A 24,152-nucleotide genomic window follows, 5' to 3' on the forward strand; every position below is an offset into this window, starting at 1 on the left:
AATGGAAAAGTTTTAGAAATAAAAAGTTCTTAGATCAGAATAGGAAATAGCTTAATAATATTTTCCAAGTAACAATATTGCATATTATGGCGGAGATATACTGTAAAGAAAAGCGGTCCGTTTTCAACTATTGCATCCATCTGAGTTTTGTTCAACCATTAAGATCATTGTATTCTCTGAATATGCATGCGTCATGACAAACAAGAGTTTCCCCCCCCTGTTCTTTGATTTTCTGAGGAGCTCAATTGAAGAGCTATAAACTGTTTCAAGTGTCACTGGATAGGCCATGTGAAGAAAATTGGTAATAGAGGCAACCGAGAGAGCACTGAGGAAAGGATGAAGTGATACCATAAGAATGAATGTTATACAGTATACATTTATACAAAATCGGTAAGCTTCTTGTTTTATTGAACAATAATCATAGACACTATGGAGATATGTAGAAAATATTATTTATGAAAGAATTAGGCCACGGTCAAACTGAAAGTAAACATTGCTTCGCCTCGTATTTTCTGTGGAGTTTAATCGTGGGTACTACAAAAGTAGCTACTTCAATTGTGTTGTGCCATAATGGAGAAAAAAAGATGCTTTCTCCTCTGAGAGAGATTTTATTTTATTTTTTTTACATTGATAGCCAATCAGGTGGCGGGTGGTTGTGCTAAAACTTTGGCTACTGCTATTGCTATCAGTTAGGTGGTCTGTGGTTGTGCTAAAACTTTGGCTAATGCTAAATACTACCTTGTTTCAAAGTTGTTACAACTGTAAATACACGTACTTTCCTTGCGCACCATTCTTCAAGTGTTTTCCATTTTGGCTCGGTCCTGATACCAGAAGTTGGCCGTGTTTGTATAACTGTGGGTGACCACAAACTGCAATAATTATTTTGACCTGCATCTCTACACTACTTACACAGGACAGTCAAATCTTGATGCCTATTTGGTGTCTCGACTTGATGTGTGTTTTGCAATTCAAATTATATACTACTTATACTTAGCCTATATATTACTTTCAATTTATTGCAGTGGCCTTTGTTGTTGTTTTTCTTATAACTTATAGTACGAACAATTCTGTACTTGTGTAGTCAGGGGCATCAAACTGGGATTAAAAATGGAAGACTTTCCCAGAGCTACAGGCATGTCCCCTCCTACTTGCAACAATCATTTACATGCGGGGGCCCTTCAAGAGGATTATGTATGGAGGCTCAGATTTTTGTGCTACGTAGTACGCAGCTGTGTGTAGCTGCATCTTCTATTTCCAGAACACTCGATTCTTGATTGACCAAAAATGAAACAGTTTAATTTCGATAATATATAAATAATAATATTGTGTTTGGAAACATAACTTTACATGTGAAATTCATGCATGGTGCGGTGATGATGCACCCGCTCACACAATCTAAACCATAGTAATGAATATGTAGACAAGCTGTGACTTTTTTCAGAACTGGATTTACTTTTACCTTTTCTCTGTGAAAATGTTTAAAATTGTCCTTAATAAGTAATGTTTTTTTGTTGCAGGTACACTAAAGGGGAGCTAGACATAGCTTACATCACGTCACGAATCATAGGTAAGAACACAGAGTATGCCTGAATATCACCTGAATCATTTCATGTAGGTAACATAATTAAACCCACCTTTCCCCTTTGTTGAATGGGGTTATACTGGCTGCATTTTACAATATTTAATTTTGTTAGATATTGCAGTGGTACCCAACCTTTTTCATTTAATACAAGTCCATAACTTGCGCGGACCGGCAACCATGGAGGGTGAGGTGGTTGGTTAGGGGTGGCTGACTGATTACTAAAATGTTACAACTGCATACATAAATCTGCTGTGGCATTTGTATCTATCTATGTATTTTATGTACCTGTAGTAGCGGCAGAAATGCCATAAAAAGGGCAACAACAATGGTTACTATGGTAACGCCTTATCATGAATGTTATGAGCAGCACAAAAACTGGGGTGTTTTCTGTTTTGCAGCTATATTTCAACAATTAACGTGAAGCCTCATTTTTATGTAACTATTAGCAGCATCCTCCTAAAATACATCAACAAAACAAGGCACCACAAAACAAATATGAAGTCCATGTATAATTCACCATAATGCTAAATCAAGAGCCGCTCGCCTAGCGGTGCAACGGATCACATAAGTCAGGTTCGGGTCGGATCACGGATTTGAGGCACGGATCGGATAGTTTTTCGTACCTGCGAAAAAATAAATAAAAATGCAACATTTAATTAATAATGCTCTACAGATTAGGTGTCACAAACATGGTGCTTGCAAGCCAAAGACCACAAGTAAAGCTCACGTGCCTGTTCTAAAAATACCTCACCAATGACAGCATGTTGTAATTTCCTAGGAATTTTATAGAAGCGATCATTTGAAAATGTGAATACGAGCGGAGATGAATGGAAACAGTGTTGGATATATTCAGCGTTTTTTCCTAATTGTTGTGAGAAATCATTAACATGAAAAAAACAGCTCTCAATTTCAAAAAGGTTGGTAACCCCTGTTCGAGATCAAGTATAATTCTAACATTGAAAAAAGTGCAGGCACACATGCTGTAGATGTATGCCTTCAGCATACCAGGCTCAGCAGTGCAGCGCAGGAGAGGACACAATCAGCTGGACACTATCTCACTTTAGGGCTTTTGTGAAAAGTGAACCTCACTTCACTATTTCAAAATCCCCTTTTGCAGTACCAGTAGAAAAGGGCATCTATCTATCTATCTATCTATCTATCTATCCATCATTATTATTGTCATCATCGTCATCATTATGTATTATTATTATTTGTGTGTTTTATTATGTGCAACTCTTTGTTACAGCTGCCACTGTTTTATTAAGTGTTGGGTAAATAAAGTTAAAAGTTGAGTTGTCAATTATGGATCCTGTGTCATTTTTAGTGATGACCTACCCAGCAGAGTCTGTACAGATTGGCTACCAGAACCATGTGGAGGACATCCGATCCTTCCTTGACAGTCGCCATGCTGACCACTACACTGTCTTCAACCTGTCACAGCGCAACTACCGCGGAGCCAAATTCTCCAATAGGGTAAAATAACTGCCTCATACACTTCGAACACATGTATCAAAACATTTGCCAAACTGGTATTGTGTTTGTCAAGGGGAGGGGTTTGATTTTTGAGTCCCTGCATTTCTAAATGGCCTGACAACTCCAGGTGGACAATATTCTGGGCTCTCCTCATCTGAGATTTCAAACTCCATAATAGGCTCTACCTCCATCAGGGTCATTTGTACAGCAAGTTCTCAATTATTGATGTGAACATGAACGATTTTTTGGTAGGCACACAAAATCATCGTCATCCTGTTCCCTTGTGTCATCCAATCATCTCCCCCAGCCACTTGTGTCTTGTCCAGGTGTCTCTCGTTGTCTCTTCAGTTGGCTTGTATTTAGTTCCCTGGTTTCGTTCGGTCTTGGTTGGATCATTGTCGCTGTCACCACTTTTGTGTTTTGTTGTTACTTTGATTTTTGGTCTTTTCATAACTTTGTTGGTTTTGTTTATTTTGAGTTTTACCCAGTTCCCCTGTTAGTGTTTTTGTTAAATAAATTGTTTTCAGTATTACATGCATCCCTGCCATAGTTCTCCTGCTTCCCTGCATTTGGGTCCTCCACCCCATCGTAACAGAATGATCCAACCAAAAACGGACCCAGCAGCGCAAGAGGCAGATACCAGTTCCCATTCCGGCGGCGCATGTCCTGCACCCGCCACCAGTTCCCGTTTCGGCGGTGCACGTCATGCCGCTGCAGCCCCTGGCCTCTTCACCTGTGCCCTCTTCCTGGCCCCACTGCCTTGTTTGACTTTTGTTTGGGACGTCTGGGATCCGTCCCTTGAGGGAGGGGTACTGTTTTGATTTGTGTCTGTCATGCTTGGGTTTGTTGTTTTGGCTTTGTGTCCTATCTTGCTGGTGGGGTTGTTTGCACCTTTACTCGTCATCTTGTTCCCTTGTCGTCCAATCATCTCCCCCAGCCACTTGTGTCTTGTCCAGGTGTCTCTTGCTGTCTCGTCAGTTGGCTTGTATTTAGTTTCCAGGTTTCGTTCAGTCTGGGTTGGATCATTGTCGCTGTCACCACTCTTGTGTTTTGTTGTTACTTTGATTTTTGGTCTTTTCATAACTTTGCTGGTTTTGTTTATTTAGAGTTTTACGCAGTTCCCCTGTCAGTGTTTTTTTGGTTAAATAAATTGTTTTCAGTATTACATATATCCCTGCCGTGGTTCTCCTGCCTCCCTGCATTTGGGCCCTCCACCCCCAACGTGACAGAATGATCCAACCAAGACTGAACGAAACCAGGAACCTAAATACAAGCCAACTGACGAGACGAGAGACACCTGGACAAGACACACGTGGCTGGGGGAGATGATTGGATGACACAAGGGAACAGGATGAGAGTACAGGTGCAAACAAAACCTAACAAGCAAGACAAGACACGAATCATAACACTTGACAAAGAAAATTATAACAAAAAACAAAGATCCAGGGCAAACGGGTTACGTCAGGCAAAAACGATTAACGCTAGAAGATATGTTGTGTGGCACTAATGCATGAGATGGAATTCTCTAGCGCCATCCTGGGTACAGAACAGGCTTCTTATTGAGAAAGGCTGATGATCCAATTGAGCCCAGGTGTGTCCCACCAGCTGCCAGCCACACCCACCTGCCTGACCTGCCAGGAGAAAACAGACCTGCCATGCACAAAAGGCATTCATGACATAATAATTGGAAGATGATAACCATAGTTATGAATGTAGGTAGATAGGACACACCCTTTTTGTGCTGCATGGCTATGGCGATGCAAGGGGCCAAGGCGTTAGTACATTGCTTATGTGGACATCGGGAAAACTGGGGGGGAAAAAGGACGCCGGACCATTGTACTGCATGCAACTATGAATCGAACTATAAAACTCTTGTTTGGCCTTCTTTTCAATATTCTGTATTTATAGTGCATTTTGGCATCGACAATTAAGTAAACTTCATCAAAATTGGTTGAGAAATGAGCAAATTGTGACTTGATTTCTATGTCAATGCATTGCCTCGGATGTGAACGGTGCCCCTGCCAAAATGGCCGCCACATAGGTGTGTCGTTAAGCTGGGCTGCTATAGCACACTGGTATATTATATATTATGTCTTGTCTTTCTATCTTTGATAACGCAAAACTCATGATTGCGGAAAACAGCACATAAATCATGGGGGATAAAAGTGATGATAATACATGTTTGTTATTGTGTTACTGTAAAAATAACCAGGGTGGTCAGACTGCTTGGATTACATGTTTGGATCAAGAGTAAATGTATACCTGACAATCACAGTGGATAAATATGAAATGTTTTTAGGGTTAACCTTTGAAATTGCATAGAAAGTACTTATGGTCATTTTTTACTCCATTGGAAAAGTGGGGTAACTAAAAAAAAACAATAACTTCAATACTATAATAATTAGATATAAAACCAATTAGCCTCATGTCAAAGACAACCTATTTGAGGAATACATGGAAGATTAAATGATACAAATTTAAATTGAACTAACGGTGCACACGAAAAAAAAAGCAAACTTATGCATCTAAGGGTTAAAAAAAAGGAAACTACATACACACATGTACATACAAACACATACACAGCCTCGAAAAAAATATGTGGACTAAGCACTGACTGAAGCAGATATGCGTCCGTCGATCGGTCCTTCTCATTCCGTCTATTTTTGTGAGGCTTTATGTCAAAGCATTTGCCGAAAACGCGGAAGCACTCTGAGAAAGGTGGACATCGTCACTGATGGGAATTGACGTTTATTTGACTAATTTGCTCACCGCTGTAATATACAATGCAGTACTATACAGTATATAAATGGGCATGTAGGTACTAAGTATTTGCTCTCACTCAGTCACTGACAATTGGCATGAAAAAGGGATGAATGGATATGGTCATCATCATTGTATAGATAAAATAATAAATCTTTGGCCAACACTCTTGCACTTTGTCCACATTGTGAGACAGAGGACTCAAATGAAATAATTTTCGCATAAACACCACCCAGCCTCCAGCAGCTACATGCAAGGCAACTGTGGAGTTAACATGGCCTAGATAGCTGCCTGTGGAAGTTAGTGTGCCTTCACAGATGACTCATCATGGCAGCTTGTGTGTTGTGCTGCTCTATTGCTGCTGCTGCTGCGCTCTAACTTGCACCTCTCCTCTTTCCATGTGTTTTGTTTCATCACTACTTTTCCTCTCTTCCCCCCGTTGTTCTCATCCCTTTCCTGTTCGGTCTGTTCTGCCATCTATGCCCTCCTTCCTTTCGAATCCCTCTCCAGGTTTCAGAGTGTAATTGGCCTGCTCGCCAGGCTCCCGGCCTCCACAACCTCTTCGCTGTTTGCAAGAACATGCACAACTGGCTAAAACAGAATCCCAAGAATGTGTGTGTCATCACCTGCTCGGTAAGATAACGCCTCATCATATCACTTTCTCGCTTCAGGTACTTCAAGCAACAAGTACCAGTAGGCTTTTACCAATAACCTTTCTTTTGTCCCAGTGACTTGCATTGTCATTAACCTGAAATGAACTCAGATGAATACGTTCACATTAATAGTGCACATGATTGTTGCCACACAAATTGAAATGTGTTTCTATTTGTCAAATGGTTTCACATTTTATGCTCGTTTTAATCAGTCATGCGCTTCATTCATAGAGGGAAACTTGCTGGGTGTCAAGAGACCTTGCTGTGTGCTTTTTAGGATGGCCGGGCGCTTTCAGGAGTCTTGGTTTGTGCCATGTTTTGCTTCTGCCACCTCTTCAACAATCCAGTTCCCGCCATGCAACTCCTCAGCGCCAAGAGACCAGGCTCAGGCCTCTGGCCTTCACACCGCAGGTTTGCATCCATGGTGGGACATGACATCTGACACAATCTGAATATAAAATGACCAAGTGTGGTAAGAGAAGAAGGAGGACAAAACTAGCACCGTAGTTGTGTTAATTTTGTCCCGGCAGCCTCATAAAAATGTCTTGTATCCCAGGGGTCACCAACCTTTTGGAAGCAGAGAGCTGATTATTTGCTAAAGCAATAAAGTTGATAAGTTTGAACATTAAATAACTTGTCTTTGTAGTGTACTCAATTAAATATAGGTTGAACATTATTTGCAAATCGTTTAGCACAACATCCCAACTTCAGTGGAATTGGAATTGGGTTTGTAACTTGGACTGACCACCAGTCAATCACAGAAGTGTCACATGGGAATCTTGTCCTCTGGCAGGTACATCGGGTATGTATGCAGCATGGTGTCCGAGAAGCCCAGTCTACCCCACACCAAGCCTCTGATGATCAAGGCTCTCACCATGAGTCCAGTTCCCTGCTTCAACAAGCAACGGAGCGGCTGTCGGCCTTTCTGTGACGTCCTCATTGGAGAGACCAAAATCTTCACCACGGCACAGGACTATGAGAGAATGAGGTACAAAAGAAACATCTTAAGTGTGTTAATATATTAGCTGTTACAAATAGACACTTATAGCATCTGTATTGTTGAAAGGCAAGCAATGCAAAGGCAATGTTAAGCAGTTCAAGTGCTGTTTAGTTTTTGTATGCAAAGTGTATTCATTTTATCTGTCTATGTCTAGAGAGCACCGAGTTCAAGAGGGGAAGGTGTTTTTTCCTTTGGGTGTCAGTGTGCATGGAGATGTCGTTGTTTCTGTCTATCATATGAGGTCCACCATCGGGGGACGTCTGCAAGCCAAGGTACACATACGTATTTATATTTTACAAAAATATCTATAGAGTAAAATACAGCCCCTCCAAGAGGCGATGTGAAAATTTCAGATCACACAAATGATTTTTTTTTAAGGTTTAAGTTTAATCAATCCATTTTTGATAACAGTGCTTTCAAAAATGTTAGCATCAGATCAAATCAATTTCATATAAGATAGAGCTCTTTAATCCCAAATCAAAATTGTCTTTAAAACTTAATCATTAGAAGTAACATTTTTTGTTTGCTCTTTAGGTGTCCAACACACAAATTTTCCAGATCCAGTTTCACACTGGCTTCATTGCTCCTGGAACTACTATGTTAAAATTTAACAAGTAAGTCTTGTTTTTCTTTAAATGGACCAAGTTGAGTGATTTGATTACATAATTAAGTGACTTAATTAAATTAAATTAGCTTCAGAAAATTTGTCTGGTGACCCTAGATCAGATCTGTAACATTGGTGGACCAGCCAGGTTACCTCTTGTTTCTATTAGTACGCTGTGCAGATTTTCTTGAGAAAAGATTTAGGTATTATAACACATAATCATCTATCAATTACTTTTACTTTCTGCCAATTATTATGTTGACTATTACATATGTTTACAACTGTGTATGTATTTATGAGAGTGGTTTTTATTAAGCCCTAGCGCCCCCCAATTGGGTCATCTTGGACTTTAAAGAAGATATTGTGTGAAACATGCACTAATCATGAAAGTGAAATAACTCTGCTCTCCCACTTTGCTACTTCATGCAAAACACACACGTATTTTTGTGTTTTGTATTTTCACATTTGTGCTGTGTGCCATCATTATTTAGGTACTTTTAACCAGTAACAAATATACTGATAATTACACATCTGAACAAATCTCACAAGTGTTCCCTCTATTATGACACAATTAGACCTTGTGGATGCAGAGATATCCTCTTTTTATTTTGGGTATGTAATTTTCAAGCAAAAGCCTGAAAAATATGTACATCTAATGTTACAAATGAATAAAGAGCCGTGGTGCCCCAAATCCACTTGAGTCTTATTGCAAGACTATTCGCAGTAGTAGTTGCATTAGTGTGCCTACTAAGTCTACACGGCTTTGGAAGGCTGAAGTAGGCGTTAAAAATGAAATTACTTGTCAATACTAAAATATTTACTTTAGCTTAATCCACAAATGCCTTTTATGTATCCCACATTTCTCCTGTCAGACCAGAGCTGGATGCGTGTGACTCTCCAGACAAATATCCCCAGCTGTTCCATGTGATATTGGACGTGGAGGTGGAGGGCTTAGACAAGCAGAAAGACCTCACGCCCCCTTGGGAGCAGTTCCCATCTAAAGACCTGAGTCCCAATGTGCTTTTCAGCTGCCACCAGGAACACCAGGATGCTCTCGCCGTTGCTGGTACTTGTCCTACTCATTATAATGTAGTGGTACTCAACTGTCACCCACAAAGAAATCATGACTTTACTGAAACAATATATTTTACTCACTCCATTAATGCAATCCAGGAGTCCCAGATGTGTCCCAGACAATGGCGAAAAAAGTTCATAATAATAATAATAAAATACCTATTTATAATAAGCATGGATGTCCCTGAAAACAATGTTGCTTGGATGGCAGGATATGTTGCTCCAAAACCTGTATGTACCTTTCAGCATAAATGGTGCCTTGACCAACAAGTACTCCAATTTTACGACCATATCGGTTGTTTTGCCATGATGAAAATACAACCCCACACCGCGACAGCTCGCCCTACGGTCACAAGAGGAACAAGATGTTGGTCCGTTCTGCGCATGCTCTTTCTTGACATCAATCCTTCGTCACTTCTGGGATGGAAAACTAATAGTTGGGGTTAGTATTAGGCTTTTAGTGAGTTTGTACGCGTTACGTCTTCACATTATACAATAATGGTTGGTGTTAGTATTTGGCATTCAGTGGTTGTAGTATGGTTAACGTTAAAAAAAACGTGTGGTCAACACTTAAATGATTACTGACCTGTTAGCTCAGTAAGATAGACGTTCATCTTCGGACCAGGTGACCCAGTTTCGAATCCCGGTAACTTCCGTTAGGGTTCAGTTTAGTGTTTTTTGATATTTACATGGCCGATAGGGGTCGCTAAACTACAATACGTAACACTTGATCATAATTTGGCACATTTCAAAACGACCTACAGTATGTGGTCGTATTAATTGAAGGACAGTCTCGCCTTGACAGATGTGCAAGTCATCTCAGATGAGCTCAGGCCCAGAGAATCTGGTGGCGTTGTTTGAACATTTCTCAACTTTCCCAGACCTTTGTTGGCTCTTCTTTTTTATTTGGGACGTTTTGCAGGCATCACATTTAAAATGAGAGAATCCATCCATTTTCTTAACCACTTAGTCATATTTGCACCCCCCCCAAAAAAAGCTGTCATATTCTCCAGTTTGAACATCAATTATCTTGTCTTTGTCATGTATTCAATTGGTTATAGGGTGAAAAGGTTTTGCAAATCATTGTATTTTGTTCTTATTTACGTTTTACACAACATTCCAACTTAATTGGAATCTGGGTTTGTTTGTTTTTTTAACAAAATGTCTAATTGTTTTATAATACATGCCCTAAAATGGGTAAATTACACTCATGTGCATGTTCACAAAAACACCATCACTGAATAAGAAGTGTGGATATGTTTGGGTGTTTCCTGTACTGGGGTCCATTTCACAAAGCATGTTCAACAAACACAGAGACTAACCCTGAACAGCGAGTTGACATAGACTGAGAGAGGAAACTCTGCGTTTTCGGTGCTAGGACAGCTGATATGAGGAAGTTATATCAACGCAGAGTAGTTTCACCTGGCGTTGCCACTACACTAAAAAGTCCACATCAATGGAGCCCCGATTTGTCGAGTCACCATGGCAACGGGGAAGCGCAGGGCGAAGTGCCGCCTCTGCTTCCGCGTTTGTTTGTTTTTTACCTCTCTCAACTGAAAATCGAAATGCGATCATATGGCGAATTTGAACACCGCAGCTCCCATAGAGGAAGGCGGCGTGGGAGAATATTGCTGCTCAAGTCGGGTCAATGCGTAAATTTAAATGTAGTCCTTTGCAATCACAATAATATTACAGGGGAAGCCTGTTGAATGGTAGCTCATTAATTCATTTCATTTGGGTGCAATCCTGCGGGGAAGAAGCGCACTTAAGATGAAATATAAAAACATTATTCAAACGGTTATACGAAAAAAAACGAGCGCAACACACAATATATGCTGTGATTTGAGCGCATGACTACGGCTGGTAATGTTGCAAATGTAAGGATGGATTTATGTAGATGATGGACTGTGAAGTGAAACGGTACCGTTCAAAAAGATAACTGCCCGAAAATGCCAGCATATCTATCCGCGGTCTGATAACAATCTCATGACAAATATTTAATTCCCTGCGCAATAATGCGGCACCTTCATCAATAGGGTCGTGTCAAAAGTGGACTTATGGACGCTATAGACTATAGGCATATTTACGCAAAAAACTCGCAGCAGCGGACTTTATGAATGAAGAAATGAATGCCGTGTGTGGCTAAAAAGAGGCGAGGACAGAGAAAACCTCAAGGTTCATTGTGGACAACCTGCAACCGACCAGGTTTGGTTCATGGAGCTTGTTACTACGGTAACTGACCGAGAGCTTAAATGACCTCTTTTTATGAAACAGGCTAAAGTTACCTCTTTTTCTCTGGTTTCATTTACCTCCCTTTCTGAAACGGAAAATGCAGAGTTTCACACATTTCAGGGTTTTTTGACCCAGAGTTCTCACTAAACCTGTTTTGCGAAATAGACCCCTGATGTGATGCCACAGAATACGCGTAGAATAGTGTTGTTAACTAACAACTTAACAAAACTTGCTAACTTTTATTTTTGCCCCAACAAGATGAGATGGAAGGCTTGGATTTGGAGGGTAAGACAGCAAAGTAGTGCTGACATTCAACTAACTGTACACAATGTATGAAAATTATAGTGAAAAACAAAATAACCAAATGTGAAGTTTACATGAAGTTTACAATTGTTGGATTGTTGTGAATTTTGAGTGTTGCATTAGATGATGCTTGTAGACCTCTCACAGTTAGTAGCCCATTATACATTGTTTCCTTCCTGACCCAATATTCTCTTTAGCTAGTTAGTCTATTACTGTGCATAACTTCCCCAAAAATATTAACACCCTCACCCGCACCCCCATAGCATCCATTTTTCACTCTACTCCATTTTAATTTGTGATTGATACCATTTTTCTCTTTCTCTGTCTCCTTCCGTCTATTCTCTAAATGGTCCTACAGAGCCAGCCAGGCCACCTGGAGGCCATGATGCCCGAGGCCACGGTGAGGAGAGTGAGCCCTCTGACGACGAGATGATCTCTCTGTCCAGCCAGCGAAGCAGCACCAGCGCAGCCCCCCATAAAGGGGATCAGCTTTCTCCGACGCACGTGGACCCCAATCCGCCTGGAGAAGTTGATCTTCTCGGCTTGGATCGGGAAGAGATCAAGCAAACGCCTCCAGTGACCCAAGCTCCATCTACTGCAGCTGCAACTACCGACCTCCTGGGGGACTTGTTTGGGGCTCCACCCCAGCCAACTAACGGGCCATCATCCAACCATTCCACTCCACATAAAACAGTACCAAGCTCGGCCTCGCCATGTGCTTCCCCCGGGCCACCAGGTGAGGATGACTGCAAGTGCACAGTACTCAAGCAAAAATTTAGTTATTTCTAGGTTGCTTGTCAGAGCTCATTCAAATGTTTAATAGTTTAAAACGAGTATTGGTTTACTAAGCATTTATATTGCAAGATGCATGTCTGTTGACCAGTGGCAACAGTGCCTTCTGTTGTCAACAGTACTAACTATGTGTAGCTGGTACATTAACTTACACTTACTGGCCACGTCAGGTGCACCATCCAAGGTGGTCTTGCAATTGATTCTGTGCAATTTATTCATGTCATCCTCTAGATTAATTCAGATTTTTTTTAAGCATTATTTAAAAAGCTTAGCATTTTGGGTTGTTTCTGATGGTACATTGATCATTCAGTTCATTCAAACCAGGTCAGCAGTACTTACCCCCTTTCTGCAACACAGAAGTACCACAGTTCCTATTATTTACAGAGCATTGTGATAAAGTCCATAGATAATTTCATTTTAAATAGTATTTATTATAATTTAGTGAAAATAAAGTGCATATTATTATTGTTATATAAATATTAAACAAACAGTGTGTTATAAAGGGCGCAAATACATACCATATACTACATTTTTGTCTATATTTCATTGGATTACTAAGAAAAACAAAATGGAAAACATGACATGAAATTACTTTAATGGCTATCTACTGTAATTCTCTTCAAATTTTTATCGGCCAGTGTTTGATCCCTTTGGAGCTGGTCCCATGCCGAAACCTCAGGAGATGATGGGTTCGTTCCTCGGACCAGGTAACATGGGGCAGCCACATTCCTTCTTGCATGCCGCTCGCTCTCCATCCCCCATCCTGCAACCCACTAGCTTTGGTGAGGAATGTTTCTGCTGCTGTGTTGCACACTGACACCATCTGTTGTCTATATGTACAGCATGTTGTATTGTACTGTAAGACAACTGTGTTGCTTTAAATCATTAAATTGCATGGTCATTGTCTTTGAGCATTCACTGGTAAAATACAACAATAACAATAAACAACTGTAGTGAGTCATTGCCTTTTTAAAGTTAATGTGGTAACGTAGCAAAAAGAATTTACAGCTAAAATAACTTCAGGCTAGAGGCGCGGTATACTCTGCACTGGTCGCCAGTCGATTGCTAAGCTAATATAGGCAAAAAACAGTCACACTCCGATGGGTTCCATTTTTGTGACCAACGCAAATCCGGCGTAAACCTATGATGAGGCAGTTTAGACCGGATGTTGGTAATTTTGGTGGTTAGCATGCTACCTTATTCAGTGTTTGAGTCTCGGCTTCATCCTTCTTGTTGTCCAGGTACTCCGGATTGCTTCCATATTCTAAAAATAAGCAACACACAGTTTAATTGAAAACTCAAAATTTACCATAAGTACAAATGTTTATTTAGCCTGCGATTGGTTGGTGACCAGTCCAGGGTGTGTCCCTCCTCTCGATGGAAACCAGGTGTGATAGGCTCAAGATAATCCGCAAACCTAATGGTTGTGAATTATTGTTCTTAGGACGGAGTTCCCCCGTCCAACCTGGTACCCCAACCGTCAACATTCAGCAGCAAAACATCATGGGAGGCTGGGAATGGAACAGAACAGCCACCACAAGCACAGGTACACCTCACTGCATCGACCATTGAGTGAAACCCAATTTCCCTGTCTAGATAGATTAAAAAGCCAGTGATAAGCGAGTGAGACATAAAGACAAGAAATTTAATATGTGAATATTCTCTGTTTCTAAAGGAGGAGGCTTGGCAATGGGCAGTCGATCAGCCACTACGAGCCCTACAGGTTCGGTTCACAGTACACCCACCCATCAAAGCAAGCCAAGCACCCTGGATCCGTTTGCTGACATAGGTAACCTTGGGGGAACCCTTGGAGGTAAGTTACTGCACATATTTTCAAGTATCTGCATTGTTGTCTTCTGCTGTTTTGTGCCACAAACTCAGTCCTTTCTTCCAGGAGGTTCTGGATTCTCCAGCAAGCCCACCACACCAACAGGAACAACTCCTTCCTTTCCTTCCATGGGCTCTCCATCTCGGCCTCCTCCATCTCCCCAGCATGCAGGAGGATGGCAGCCCCACTCAGGAGCTGGCTTCCAATCATGGCAGCCTAACACAGGCACAGCAGGCTGGCAGCCGCAAGGACAAGGACCCACTCCGCAACCAAAGCCCAGTCCAAGCCATACATCCATGCCTCACACTTCACCGCAGAACCGACCCAACTATAATGTTAGTTTCTCTGCTGGGGGTGGATCACCCAGTGCTGCGGGCAAAGCACAGATAGGAATGGGTGAGAATCAAACTTGGTTACTTTGCCTTCTTTTAAAGGACTTAAACATTCAGTAGGATTTTAATCTATAATAAATTAGCTGATGTACCATCCCTGAATACATTCTAAATTACTTTTCGTCTTTGCTTTGATCCTTTCTGCTCAGGCTCGAAACCCAAGGCTTCCAATGCCAACTTTGATGACCTGCTGTCTGGTCAATGCTTTGCAGGGGCCAAAGAGAAGAAAGGACCCAGGACTATAGCAGAAATGAGAAAAGAAGAAATGGCCAAAGAGATGGACCCCGAGAAAATAAAGGTTTTCACAATTTGAATGACTGCTTAGGCAGGCAGGCTAGCGAGAGTATGCATATGTAGCAAGTGTTGTTTTTTGGGCCGGCTTTGTTCAATGCTGCAAAATGTTGCAAAGCCACTTGCCACTCTTTCTCAAATGCTCTTTATGCTCTCAAGCCATTTTTCTTGTTGCAGAGAAATTTTGAACATGTTCAAAAGTTGATGGTGACACGGTTTTGTTCCACATTCCAAAAACATGCTCATTACTCATTCACTCCCAGCCATTTTCACTGACGCAACCCCCCATTGCTCCCGGCTGTTTTACTGGATTTTGACTGATTTTGCAAGGCCCACAGAAAATTGTGTTCTATTGCTTTAATAACATGGAACCTACCAAAAGAAAAACTAGAAAAATTCCCGCGGAAATTTTGAATGGGACTGCTGACTCTTGTAAATGAGCTGAACAGTTTAAAATTTAAACGACTGGAAGCGGTCAAGAAATGTGGAAGTTAACCATAATCAACATAAACTAAAAGTATCTCACTGTCCCTGAAAATGTATTTTAAAAAATGTAAATGAGCTGAACAGTTTAAAATTTAAACAACTGGAATCGTTCAAGAAATGTGGAAGTTAACCATAATCAACATAAACTAAAATTATCTCACTGTCCCTGAAAATGTAAATGAGCTGAACAGTTTAAAATTTAAACGACTGGAATCGGTCAAGAAATGTGGAAGTTAACCATAATCAACATCAACTAAAAGTATCTTACTGTCCATAAAAAAAATGTAAATGAGCTGAACAGTTTAAAATTTAAACGACTGGAATCGGTCAAGAAATGTGGAAGTTAACCATAATCAACATCAACTAAAAGTATCTTACTGTCCATAAAAAAAATGTAAATGAGCTGAACAGTTTAAAATTTAAACGACTGGAATCGGTCAAGAAATGTGGAAGTTAACCATAATCAACATCAACTAAAAGTATCTTACTGTCCATAAAAAAATGTAAATGAGCTGAACAGTTTAAAATTCAAACGACTGGAATCGGTCAAGAAATGTGCAAGTTAACCATAATCAACATAAACTAAAAGTATCTTACTGTCCCTTTAAGAAAAATGCACTTTCGCGCACACACATTTGACTTGGAGACGTCACGCACCCACATTCCATTGATATTGTATGAGAGACGCACACCTCCAACAAAAGCCTCTCACGACTTAACGGTTGAAGATGCAGATTCAAGAAATGGCACGTTAGAACGGCAAGGGTTTGGGGAACACGAGCATGTTCTCATTTTTTTAATCGGATGAAAAATGACCAAATGAAAGCAGGTTGAAAACTTATGATTTATCAGAAATGAAGAGCGAAAGGCGCCTGAATTTAACATGGAAAAGATAGGCGAGAGAATCCGCATTCTCCTCGCTTAAAGTGAAAATAAAGGTACTAAATGACACCTTAGCCAAATAAAAGTTAGTTTGTCTGAAAGAAGACACTTGTCACTACAAAATGTGAGAATTTGATGTCTAGTGAGCAAAGATTGTGGCCATGGTGACGAGTTGAAGTGAAACTTTTGACTTTTGGAAATAGATTTTTTTGGTTCTCGCCACTCAAAGCCTAATTGCTCCACAGAGTGTAATAGAAGGCTATTTCACTCACTGTCTTTGAACCCGCACTTGGCGGAGAGCTTTCGTTCCTTAAAATAAATTTCGACACTGAGCTAAAGATGGGAAAAATTGCTACAAAATGAGCTAAAATTCATATCGGTTGGCCAACGTATGTGCGCGCAGCGTGTCTTGGAAAAAGGTGCTTGATCTGTAATTTGTTCCCCCTTTCTCCATTTCCTATGGGACTTTTTGGGGAGTTTTTTGGTAATTGCGTCGCCATGGTAACTCGGAATTCCTAGAAAAGTAATGCCGCACCGAGTCAGATTGAGCCGCATCGTTTGATACCTCATTTGTCCCGGTGCGATCTACGGTACGGGCCGCATTTTTGAATCTGGGGATTTTCTAGGATGGAGAGTAATATGTGCTGCTTTCAGCAGACCCTAAGATCCTCTTCTTTCCTTAGAAGAAGTATATTTCTATCTGTTTCCGTTTTGCAGCAATTAGCATTAGAATATAGCTAAGTTTCATAATTATTCACAAATCTGATTTAAACTGCGGGGAAAACAGCTTGTTGCAGCATGGCCCTGGTTGATCTCTTATACTCTGCTGCCACCTGCTGGCCGTTTTTGTAATAACTACCATTGCTTCAACCATCCTCTTCAGTTCAGAGGTTGCATCAAAATCTTCTGTATGCTCAAGCATATAAAAAAAACATTAAAAAAACATAAATACGTTTTTTGGATACTGGGAATATTTGAAATAGAACGTATTAATAATTTTTTGGGAGCAAATTAGTTAATTGCAGGTAGATGTTGATGTGTGTTTGACTGGTCGTTTGTCTGCATGTGCCCTGCGACTGGCAACCAGTCACTGCCACTAAGGGCTAAGTTCCAGCTCACTCGTGACCCTAATAAGGACAAGCAGTATTGAAAATGGATGGAAATGCACCAATCAGTTGTTTCAAATCTGTTCCTGACTTGCGAATGACACTTTTGCCTGTTTGTTTTTCAGATTCTAGAATGGATTGAGGGGAAGGAGCGGAACATCCGGGCCCTCCTCTCCACGATGCATACAGTGTTGTGGGAAGGAGAAACACGCTGGAAGCCCGTTGGAATGGCTGACCTGGTAACTCCAGAACAAGTTAAAAAGGTCTATCGCAAAGCAGTCCTCGTTGTTCACCCAGATAAGGTGAGACAAATAAGGAAGTAGTCATATCCCATTAAGAAAAGAGGAATTTTATTAACCCACATGTTATGTTTGTTTCGTAACAATGTTCGTGACTCGTTCTAATATTTAATCATCACAAAATATCACAAAACACAATGCAATGTTTTTAATATTGAAAAACAAAAATGAAGAAACGGAGGCCAACAGACTACATTTAATCATTTCCATTTCCCCTCCTAGATTTTCCAAACAGGTCAATTTGACCCGCAACATAACGTATAGGTCAAGTAGACAATATCCAATTTGTTACTGTCTTAACATAGCCACATTCAATGTTCACAAAATTAAAAAAATTTGCCCTCTACCACCCTCAGTTGGCTGAAATTCTCAACCCAACTCAATTTGATATATATAAATATAATAATAAAAAATATAATGTAAAATCTTATATTATTTTCTAAATATAAACATCTAAATATAATACTCATATTATTAAAATAAAATACATAAACAGTTGTTGAGTCAAGATCCAGTTTCTGTCATCTAAAGTCTAAATGTAACACCCAAAAGTGTAGTATGTTAAACTTGAACTGTTTTATTTTTATTTTTTAAATGTAATCGTTATAATTAAGGTTATTATAATGATATGATATAATATATGCCCTTTCATTATAAACATTATACAATTTTGTCATTATTAGCATTGTTTTTTTCTCTGATTGTCTGTGTGAAATCACGCCTCTACTATCTTATTGTGAGACGTGCATTCTCCATTTCATTTAAGTCGCCATAGTTCCTGTGTCCCAACAATGTCAGCCAACAAGAGGGTATAAGCCTTCAAATCGTCATATAGTTTTATTGAATGCTGCACAGGAACTTTCTGATACATGATACAATGAGATAAAATATGAAACTGATAACCAGAAAAATGATCACACCCTCAATAATGTGATATGTCAAAGATCCAAAGGTGGGCTTCAACCAGTCAAATAAAGAACTATTGTCCTGATGAACAAATTTGGTTGTTTCATGAAGGTGATCAATTATATTACCAATAGTGACATTGTAGTCAGGCACAAAGGTACAACATTCAGATCCAATGACAGAACAAGTTCCCCCTCGGGCTGCTAAGAGAAAATCCAAAGCTGCTCTGTTTTGTAAAGCAAGCAGTCTGACAGAAGCGAGTTCACTTGACATGAGCACAAGAGCCCGACCGGTTTCGTTTGCGATAATTTCTATTGCATGCGACAAATCAGCGATTTGATCTAAAGCCGACATAACTCCATAAAAAGGAAGAAGAGAACCAATTGCGTTCTTGAACGGAGACTGATGGTGTGTCCAGAATAGATCGGAAACAGCACGTTTGTGTCTGAGAAGATAAGGGTTCTTGGGCAAAGCCCGAGTCACTCTCATAGCCGGGATGACATATCCTAAGCCACAGCGTCCTTTGTAGTCCACTGGAAGATAAGGGTAAGCCATGTTCCCACACACCCAGTACATTCCTACTGGAGACGATACGGAGCACATGGCAGTGCGCTCAGCGAGCGCATTGAGCCGAGCCGGGCCTGCCGTCTCCAGGCACCGCTGGGGACTTGATTTCACTGACTGGAACTCGCTATCGGGATGACTCGGGTCCCATTTAAATGTATGAAGGCAGTCGGATTCTCCCACAGATGCTGTCCCGTCGTTTTCCAGACACCAAGAAAACTTCTGAGGAATGAGCTGTACAGGAACAGCTCTGGGTGTTTTCACGCACCTGTTGCAGTTGCCGTGTGGCCCCGAACAGTTGAGGGGTCTCATTTTGGATAGACGAGGGCATTCGGAGTGGGAGTAGGTCTGAGAAAAGGGGATATGAAGCAGGTGGCAAGTGTCGCAGTCAGAGGCAGGCAGGGCCATCAGGGGCAAGCCCTCGCCAGCTGTGTAGGGCATAAAAGCACACACGTAACAGCTGGAATTAGGCCGGAGGTGCTGGGCCACTTGCCACGCCATAGTCAGGAAAACATTGATGTCGTCTGCTCCTGCATCCGGTGACTTTATTACCTGTGGCGCACCTAGGACAGACTCCACTAGGAACACGAGCAGGAGAAGCATGGCCACCTTTGTGATTGAGGATATAAAGACAAATAAATGAAGTGGTCCTCTCATGCAGATGTCTGTAGATTTAAGACCAGCACCCTCCTCTAGGCTCAGGCCAGCGCTTTAAACATGAATGAAGACCAGAAATACTCAACAGGGACTAGGTGAGCCCAAGATCATCTGTGGAGTCACCTCCCCTTTCATTATCTTCTCGTATCAGCATGTCACATGTCTCACTATCAATCTCCTCTATTCAATCAGTTGAAGGTGTTAAGCTCGTCTTGATGAAAAGAGGATATTCAGATGCAATCAATCGGGAGTCGAGTTGGGCGCCTAACCTGCCTTTGCCTCCGCCTCTTGCGCAATTGTCTGTTTGTTGTTTGCAGGACACCATCTGCTGTACTTTGGTCTTTTCCATTTGACACTTAATGTATGTGTGAACAACTGGCTCCGTTTGTTGACACTGTTTCTTTGGCTGACTGCTGACTCAGAGTAAAGTCCAGCTTTGCATTTCACACCAAAAAGCACAATGTAAAAAGAGCCTCTAGAAAGAACATTGATAAGTACTGCATAGTATTTGAAATGCCTGCATTAATACAATACATGCACACGTACAGTATAATTTTCAGAGCACACAGTTTTGAACTACTGCCTTCATATATTTGTGTGTATTTACTCTAAAAAATGCCGAATCTAAATCTTTTCGGTCACAAGATAATTTTTTGCTTTCGCACCTATACTTATATCTAGTTGGGTAAAAGGGCTTTTGTTTATTCTGCTCCTTATGTATAGAATATACAGTATGATAAACTAACTTCTTTAAACACTCTTAAGTTCAAACTTATACATTTTTAGACAGATTCCACCATATGCACTTGTTTTTCCATAATGTGTTTGTAAATTGAATATTCAGAGAGGGATTCTCCTATCCCATTGAAGACCTTTATTTTAGGGATGCACGATAATATCGGTGGCCGATAATTATCGGCAATTATCGACCAATTTCACGTCATACAGATAAACCAAATGATAAAGAAATCAGCTGATAATAATCGAGATGCCACGTTGGTCCATCTGTTGTGGTTGTTGCTCAAGTTATGCCCAACTCCTCAATCCCTCGCCTCGCCTATTTGTGACATCATAATGCGCGCGATCTCGTGTTCACAGAAGATGCATCATGACGACATGGCAGAAGCCAGTGTGGGCATTCTCTACTGTGTCTCCCCAAAATGTTACCCTCGCAGTTTTTTGTTTGCATTTTTAAAACATGACTGTTTTGTTTTGGCCAACTCAAAATGAGTTACCGGTTGTCTTTGAAGCAGAGATGTCAATAAAATTCAGCTTCATGGTGCTTTACACAATGTTTCAATGTATTTGTGCATGTTAGACTTATAGTAGGGCTCGAAAGTACATTTGTATTCGAGTATGTTTTGCAAACAATTATCGGTTATCGACATCAGCACTTTCTAAGTTATTGGTTTATCGTATCGGTTGAAAATAGTATTATCGTGCATCCCTATTTCATTTTTTTTTCTAAACAGCTGGGCAAAGCAGTTGTTACATTGGCCCGTCATTGATGGATGCCCGCCTTTACTGAAAACCGACTGGATCCGAGACTCTCTGTCCGTGTATTTTTCAGGCTTCACATCCTAAAGCCCTCGCTGAAAGTTAGGCATCAATGAAGGGCCGATGTAACAACGTTTTTCCCCAGCTATGAAAAATAATATACGGGTGTGTTTTCCACTCAGTGTTAGTGCACATGAGAGTGGTTTGTCTATATGTGCACTGTGAATGTCTGGTAATTAGTTTGTGATATCTTTCACCCAAAGTAAGATGGGCTTCCAGTGACTCTGAAGAGGATTTAGCAGTATAGAAAAGGGATTGATGGTTGATGGAAAATTATGTTTTAGCCAAAGTCAATTATAGCTAATTCCAAAACACCTAGAAACTATATTAGTACTAAGTAGAACGCTGACATTTGGCAAACAATTCACATTTGGATCAACACAAGCACATTTGCCACTTGTACAATTGAGAAAATCTGATTTATGTCTTTCATTTCCCTTCACAGGCCACAGGACAACCCTATGAACAATATGCCAAAATGATTTTCATGGAACTAAATGATGCCTGGTCCGAATTTGAAAGTCAAGGTCAAAAACCTCTCTACTAAAAAATGGAGTGCAGGGAAACAAGGGAAGAGAAGATCCTGGCACGTTTCACCACTCTGGTCAATATTTGCATTCATTCAGCCATGTTGGATTCCCACTTCACAGATTTAAGAGATGCTCTTTTAACTACAGCACCCAGGTGACTTGTCTCCTAGTAAGGAAAGTACTGTATAGCCTCTTACTGTATATCCTGTGTGCAATATACCTCCCCTTGTCGGGTGCCCTTAGCTCTGAACTATCTCACAGATGACACAATGGAGTGTCTGGGCTACATTTGACTTGAGTAGATCAATCTAGAACATTAGATAAGAGAAAAACGCATCAGTGAACGGACAGTGAACAAGTGAGGGATCATGCAAGTCAAAGCGTTCCCATTCACAGACTTACAAAGTTACTATTGACTCCTTTCTTGTTTTGGAGAGAGGGACACCAAGTGTAATTGTACAGAAATAAACAATACAATATTACACTAAAAGGCATCATCAATAAAGATTCTATTACGCCACCTAAAACATGCTGATACCATTTTTGTTGCCTTGTGCTTTTACAGGCTGTAATTTAGAATTAGCACATGTACAGTTGGAAACATGAAGCACTTTGGAGCCTCATGCATTGCCACTAACAAGAGCTGATTGAGTAATGAGCTCATTTTCAATGGTAGCTGTCAAGGTGGTTTGGTTAAAGCACAAGCATGAATCTGTGGCGCTTTGAAGGAATGTGATTATTTATTTATCTTGAGCATTTTGTTATTTTTTTGGTTTACGAAGGTTCCTTCATTTAAATGGTTTCAACAAATTGTGCTATTTATTGAAAAACGTGCATATCTGAGCTGAGCCAGAAACTCAGAGTGTAATACAAGTTTCAAACTACAGTACAAAAATGCACATTTTATGCATCACTGATGGTCTGAATCTTCTGTTTCTCCCCCAACTGGCGATAATGCAATAATTGGTATTTTTCGCAAAGGTTTAGGGCAGGGATAGGGAACCCTGGTCCTCGAGAGTACTGCCTATTTTCTATGTATCCCTCTACCAACACAGCTGACTCCAATGATCAGCTAATCAGCAAGCTCTGTAGAAGCCTGATAATGATCTTGTTCACGAATCAGGTGTGTTGGTGGAGGGAGACATAGAAAACAGGCAGGGTCTCGAGGACCAGGGTTCCCTACTACTGGTTTAGGGTCTAAAATGAAATTATAATGTATTAATGATGGTAATTGTTTGTTTGTTTGTTTAATGTATCCGTAAGTCGGCTGCTACTGTAACAACTTAATGAAATGTATTATTTGCTGCCATGAGTTTACTTTTGTATGACAATTTCTATCAGAGCACTGACACTTTTATTTGTTTGAATAATGCTCATGCAGTTTGTCAGGAATAGCATCACGTCATATCAAATTAAAGTTATGTACAACATTTATCAACAACACTACATTTGATTCTAATGTCTGATCGTGGGACATATTTTAGGGACATTTACTGTACATGCAGTTAGGTCATTTGATGCTCAAAATGATTTGAATCCTGTTACTATTGAAATCTTTTGTTTTCAGGACTCTCTCCTCTGTATTTTGTATAGTGACTGAAAACTGCTCAAAGGAAAAGATGCTTTAATTGATAACTGGGATCCAAAATGGTTTTAATCCTATCAATTGTGGTGGACACTCAACAACAGACACACTGGAAAGGAAATGCAGACACGGGATTTGAACTGTGCTCTAATTCCATGGACGAGCAACATGTGAAATAACTCATAAGCTCCCTCGCCGACGGAATTCTCCATCTACAGTCTTACAAGTTGGCAAAAAACTATAACATCTATGTTGTACTCAGTGGATGTGCGTTGTTTAAATTGTCGAATGTATGAAAGTGGACTATTGTATGTTATGTGTTTGCCTGTCTGCTGTTAACGTATTACTAAACAGAGTAAAATGCTATTGATGTGTTCCCTTTAATTTGTGTTTTACGGTCACATAAGATATATCATGTTAATAGTAAACTGAAGAAAGTGGAAGACTGCGGCCAGAGCTGGACAAAAAAAAAATTGGCCCTGGTTGCCACGTAGCTCTGCCACTGATGTTGATTGGTTCTGTATGCTATCTTTATTGTAATTTCATTAATGGGCTGATTCCCATAGATAATTAAATAGCACTGCAACGGCCCCAAA

General features: G+C 40.4%; 1 protein-coding gene across 7 annotated transcripts in view; it reads left to right on the forward strand.

Annotated features, from left to right (window-relative positions):
• Window positions 1-23,922, forward strand: part of dnajc6 (DnaJ (Hsp40) homolog, subfamily C, member 6) — a 41,254-nt gene extending 17,332 nt beyond the window's left edge. For 3 of the 7 annotated variants that reach the window (XM_077584218.1, XM_077584219.1, XM_077584214.1), the window contains 17 exons: window positions 1,518-1,567; window positions 2,907-3,055; window positions 6,326-6,448; window positions 6,746-6,879; window positions 7,262-7,456; window positions 7,623-7,740; window positions 8,003-8,082; window positions 8,945-9,138; window positions 11,637-11,663; window positions 12,040-12,417; window positions 13,112-13,255; window positions 13,918-14,019; window positions 14,149-14,286; window positions 14,368-14,697; window positions 14,843-14,991; window positions 17,584-17,760; window positions 21,887-23,922. In XM_077584218.1, coding sequence (XP_077440344.1) covers window positions 1,518-1,567; window positions 2,907-3,055; window positions 6,326-6,448; window positions 6,746-6,879; window positions 7,262-7,456; window positions 7,623-7,740; window positions 8,003-8,082; window positions 8,945-9,138; window positions 11,637-11,663; window positions 12,040-12,417; window positions 13,112-13,255; window positions 13,918-14,019; window positions 14,149-14,286; window positions 14,368-14,697; window positions 14,843-14,991; window positions 17,584-17,760; window positions 21,887-21,988 — 2,590 coding nt within the window. In that variant the 3' untranslated portion in view covers window positions 21,989-23,922. The remainder of the gene's footprint in view (window positions 1-1,517; window positions 1,568-2,906; window positions 3,056-6,325; window positions 6,449-6,745; window positions 6,880-7,261; window positions 7,457-7,622; window positions 7,741-8,002; window positions 8,083-8,944; window positions 9,139-11,636; window positions 11,664-12,039; window positions 12,418-13,111; window positions 13,256-13,917; window positions 14,020-14,148; window positions 14,287-14,367; window positions 14,698-14,842; window positions 14,992-17,583; window positions 17,761-21,886) is intronic. The other 4 variants (XR_013296426.1, XM_077584216.1, XM_077584215.1 and 1 more) reach the window with 4 other exon arrangements.
• Window positions 23,923-24,152: the final 230 nt, after the last annotated feature.

Source organism: Vanacampus margaritifer, chromosome 13 (assembly GCF_051991255.1).
Source record: "Vanacampus margaritifer isolate UIUO_Vmar chromosome 13, RoL_Vmar_1.0, whole genome shotgun sequence".
NCBI lineage: Eukaryota > Metazoa > Chordata > Actinopteri > Syngnathiformes > Syngnathidae > Vanacampus > Vanacampus margaritifer.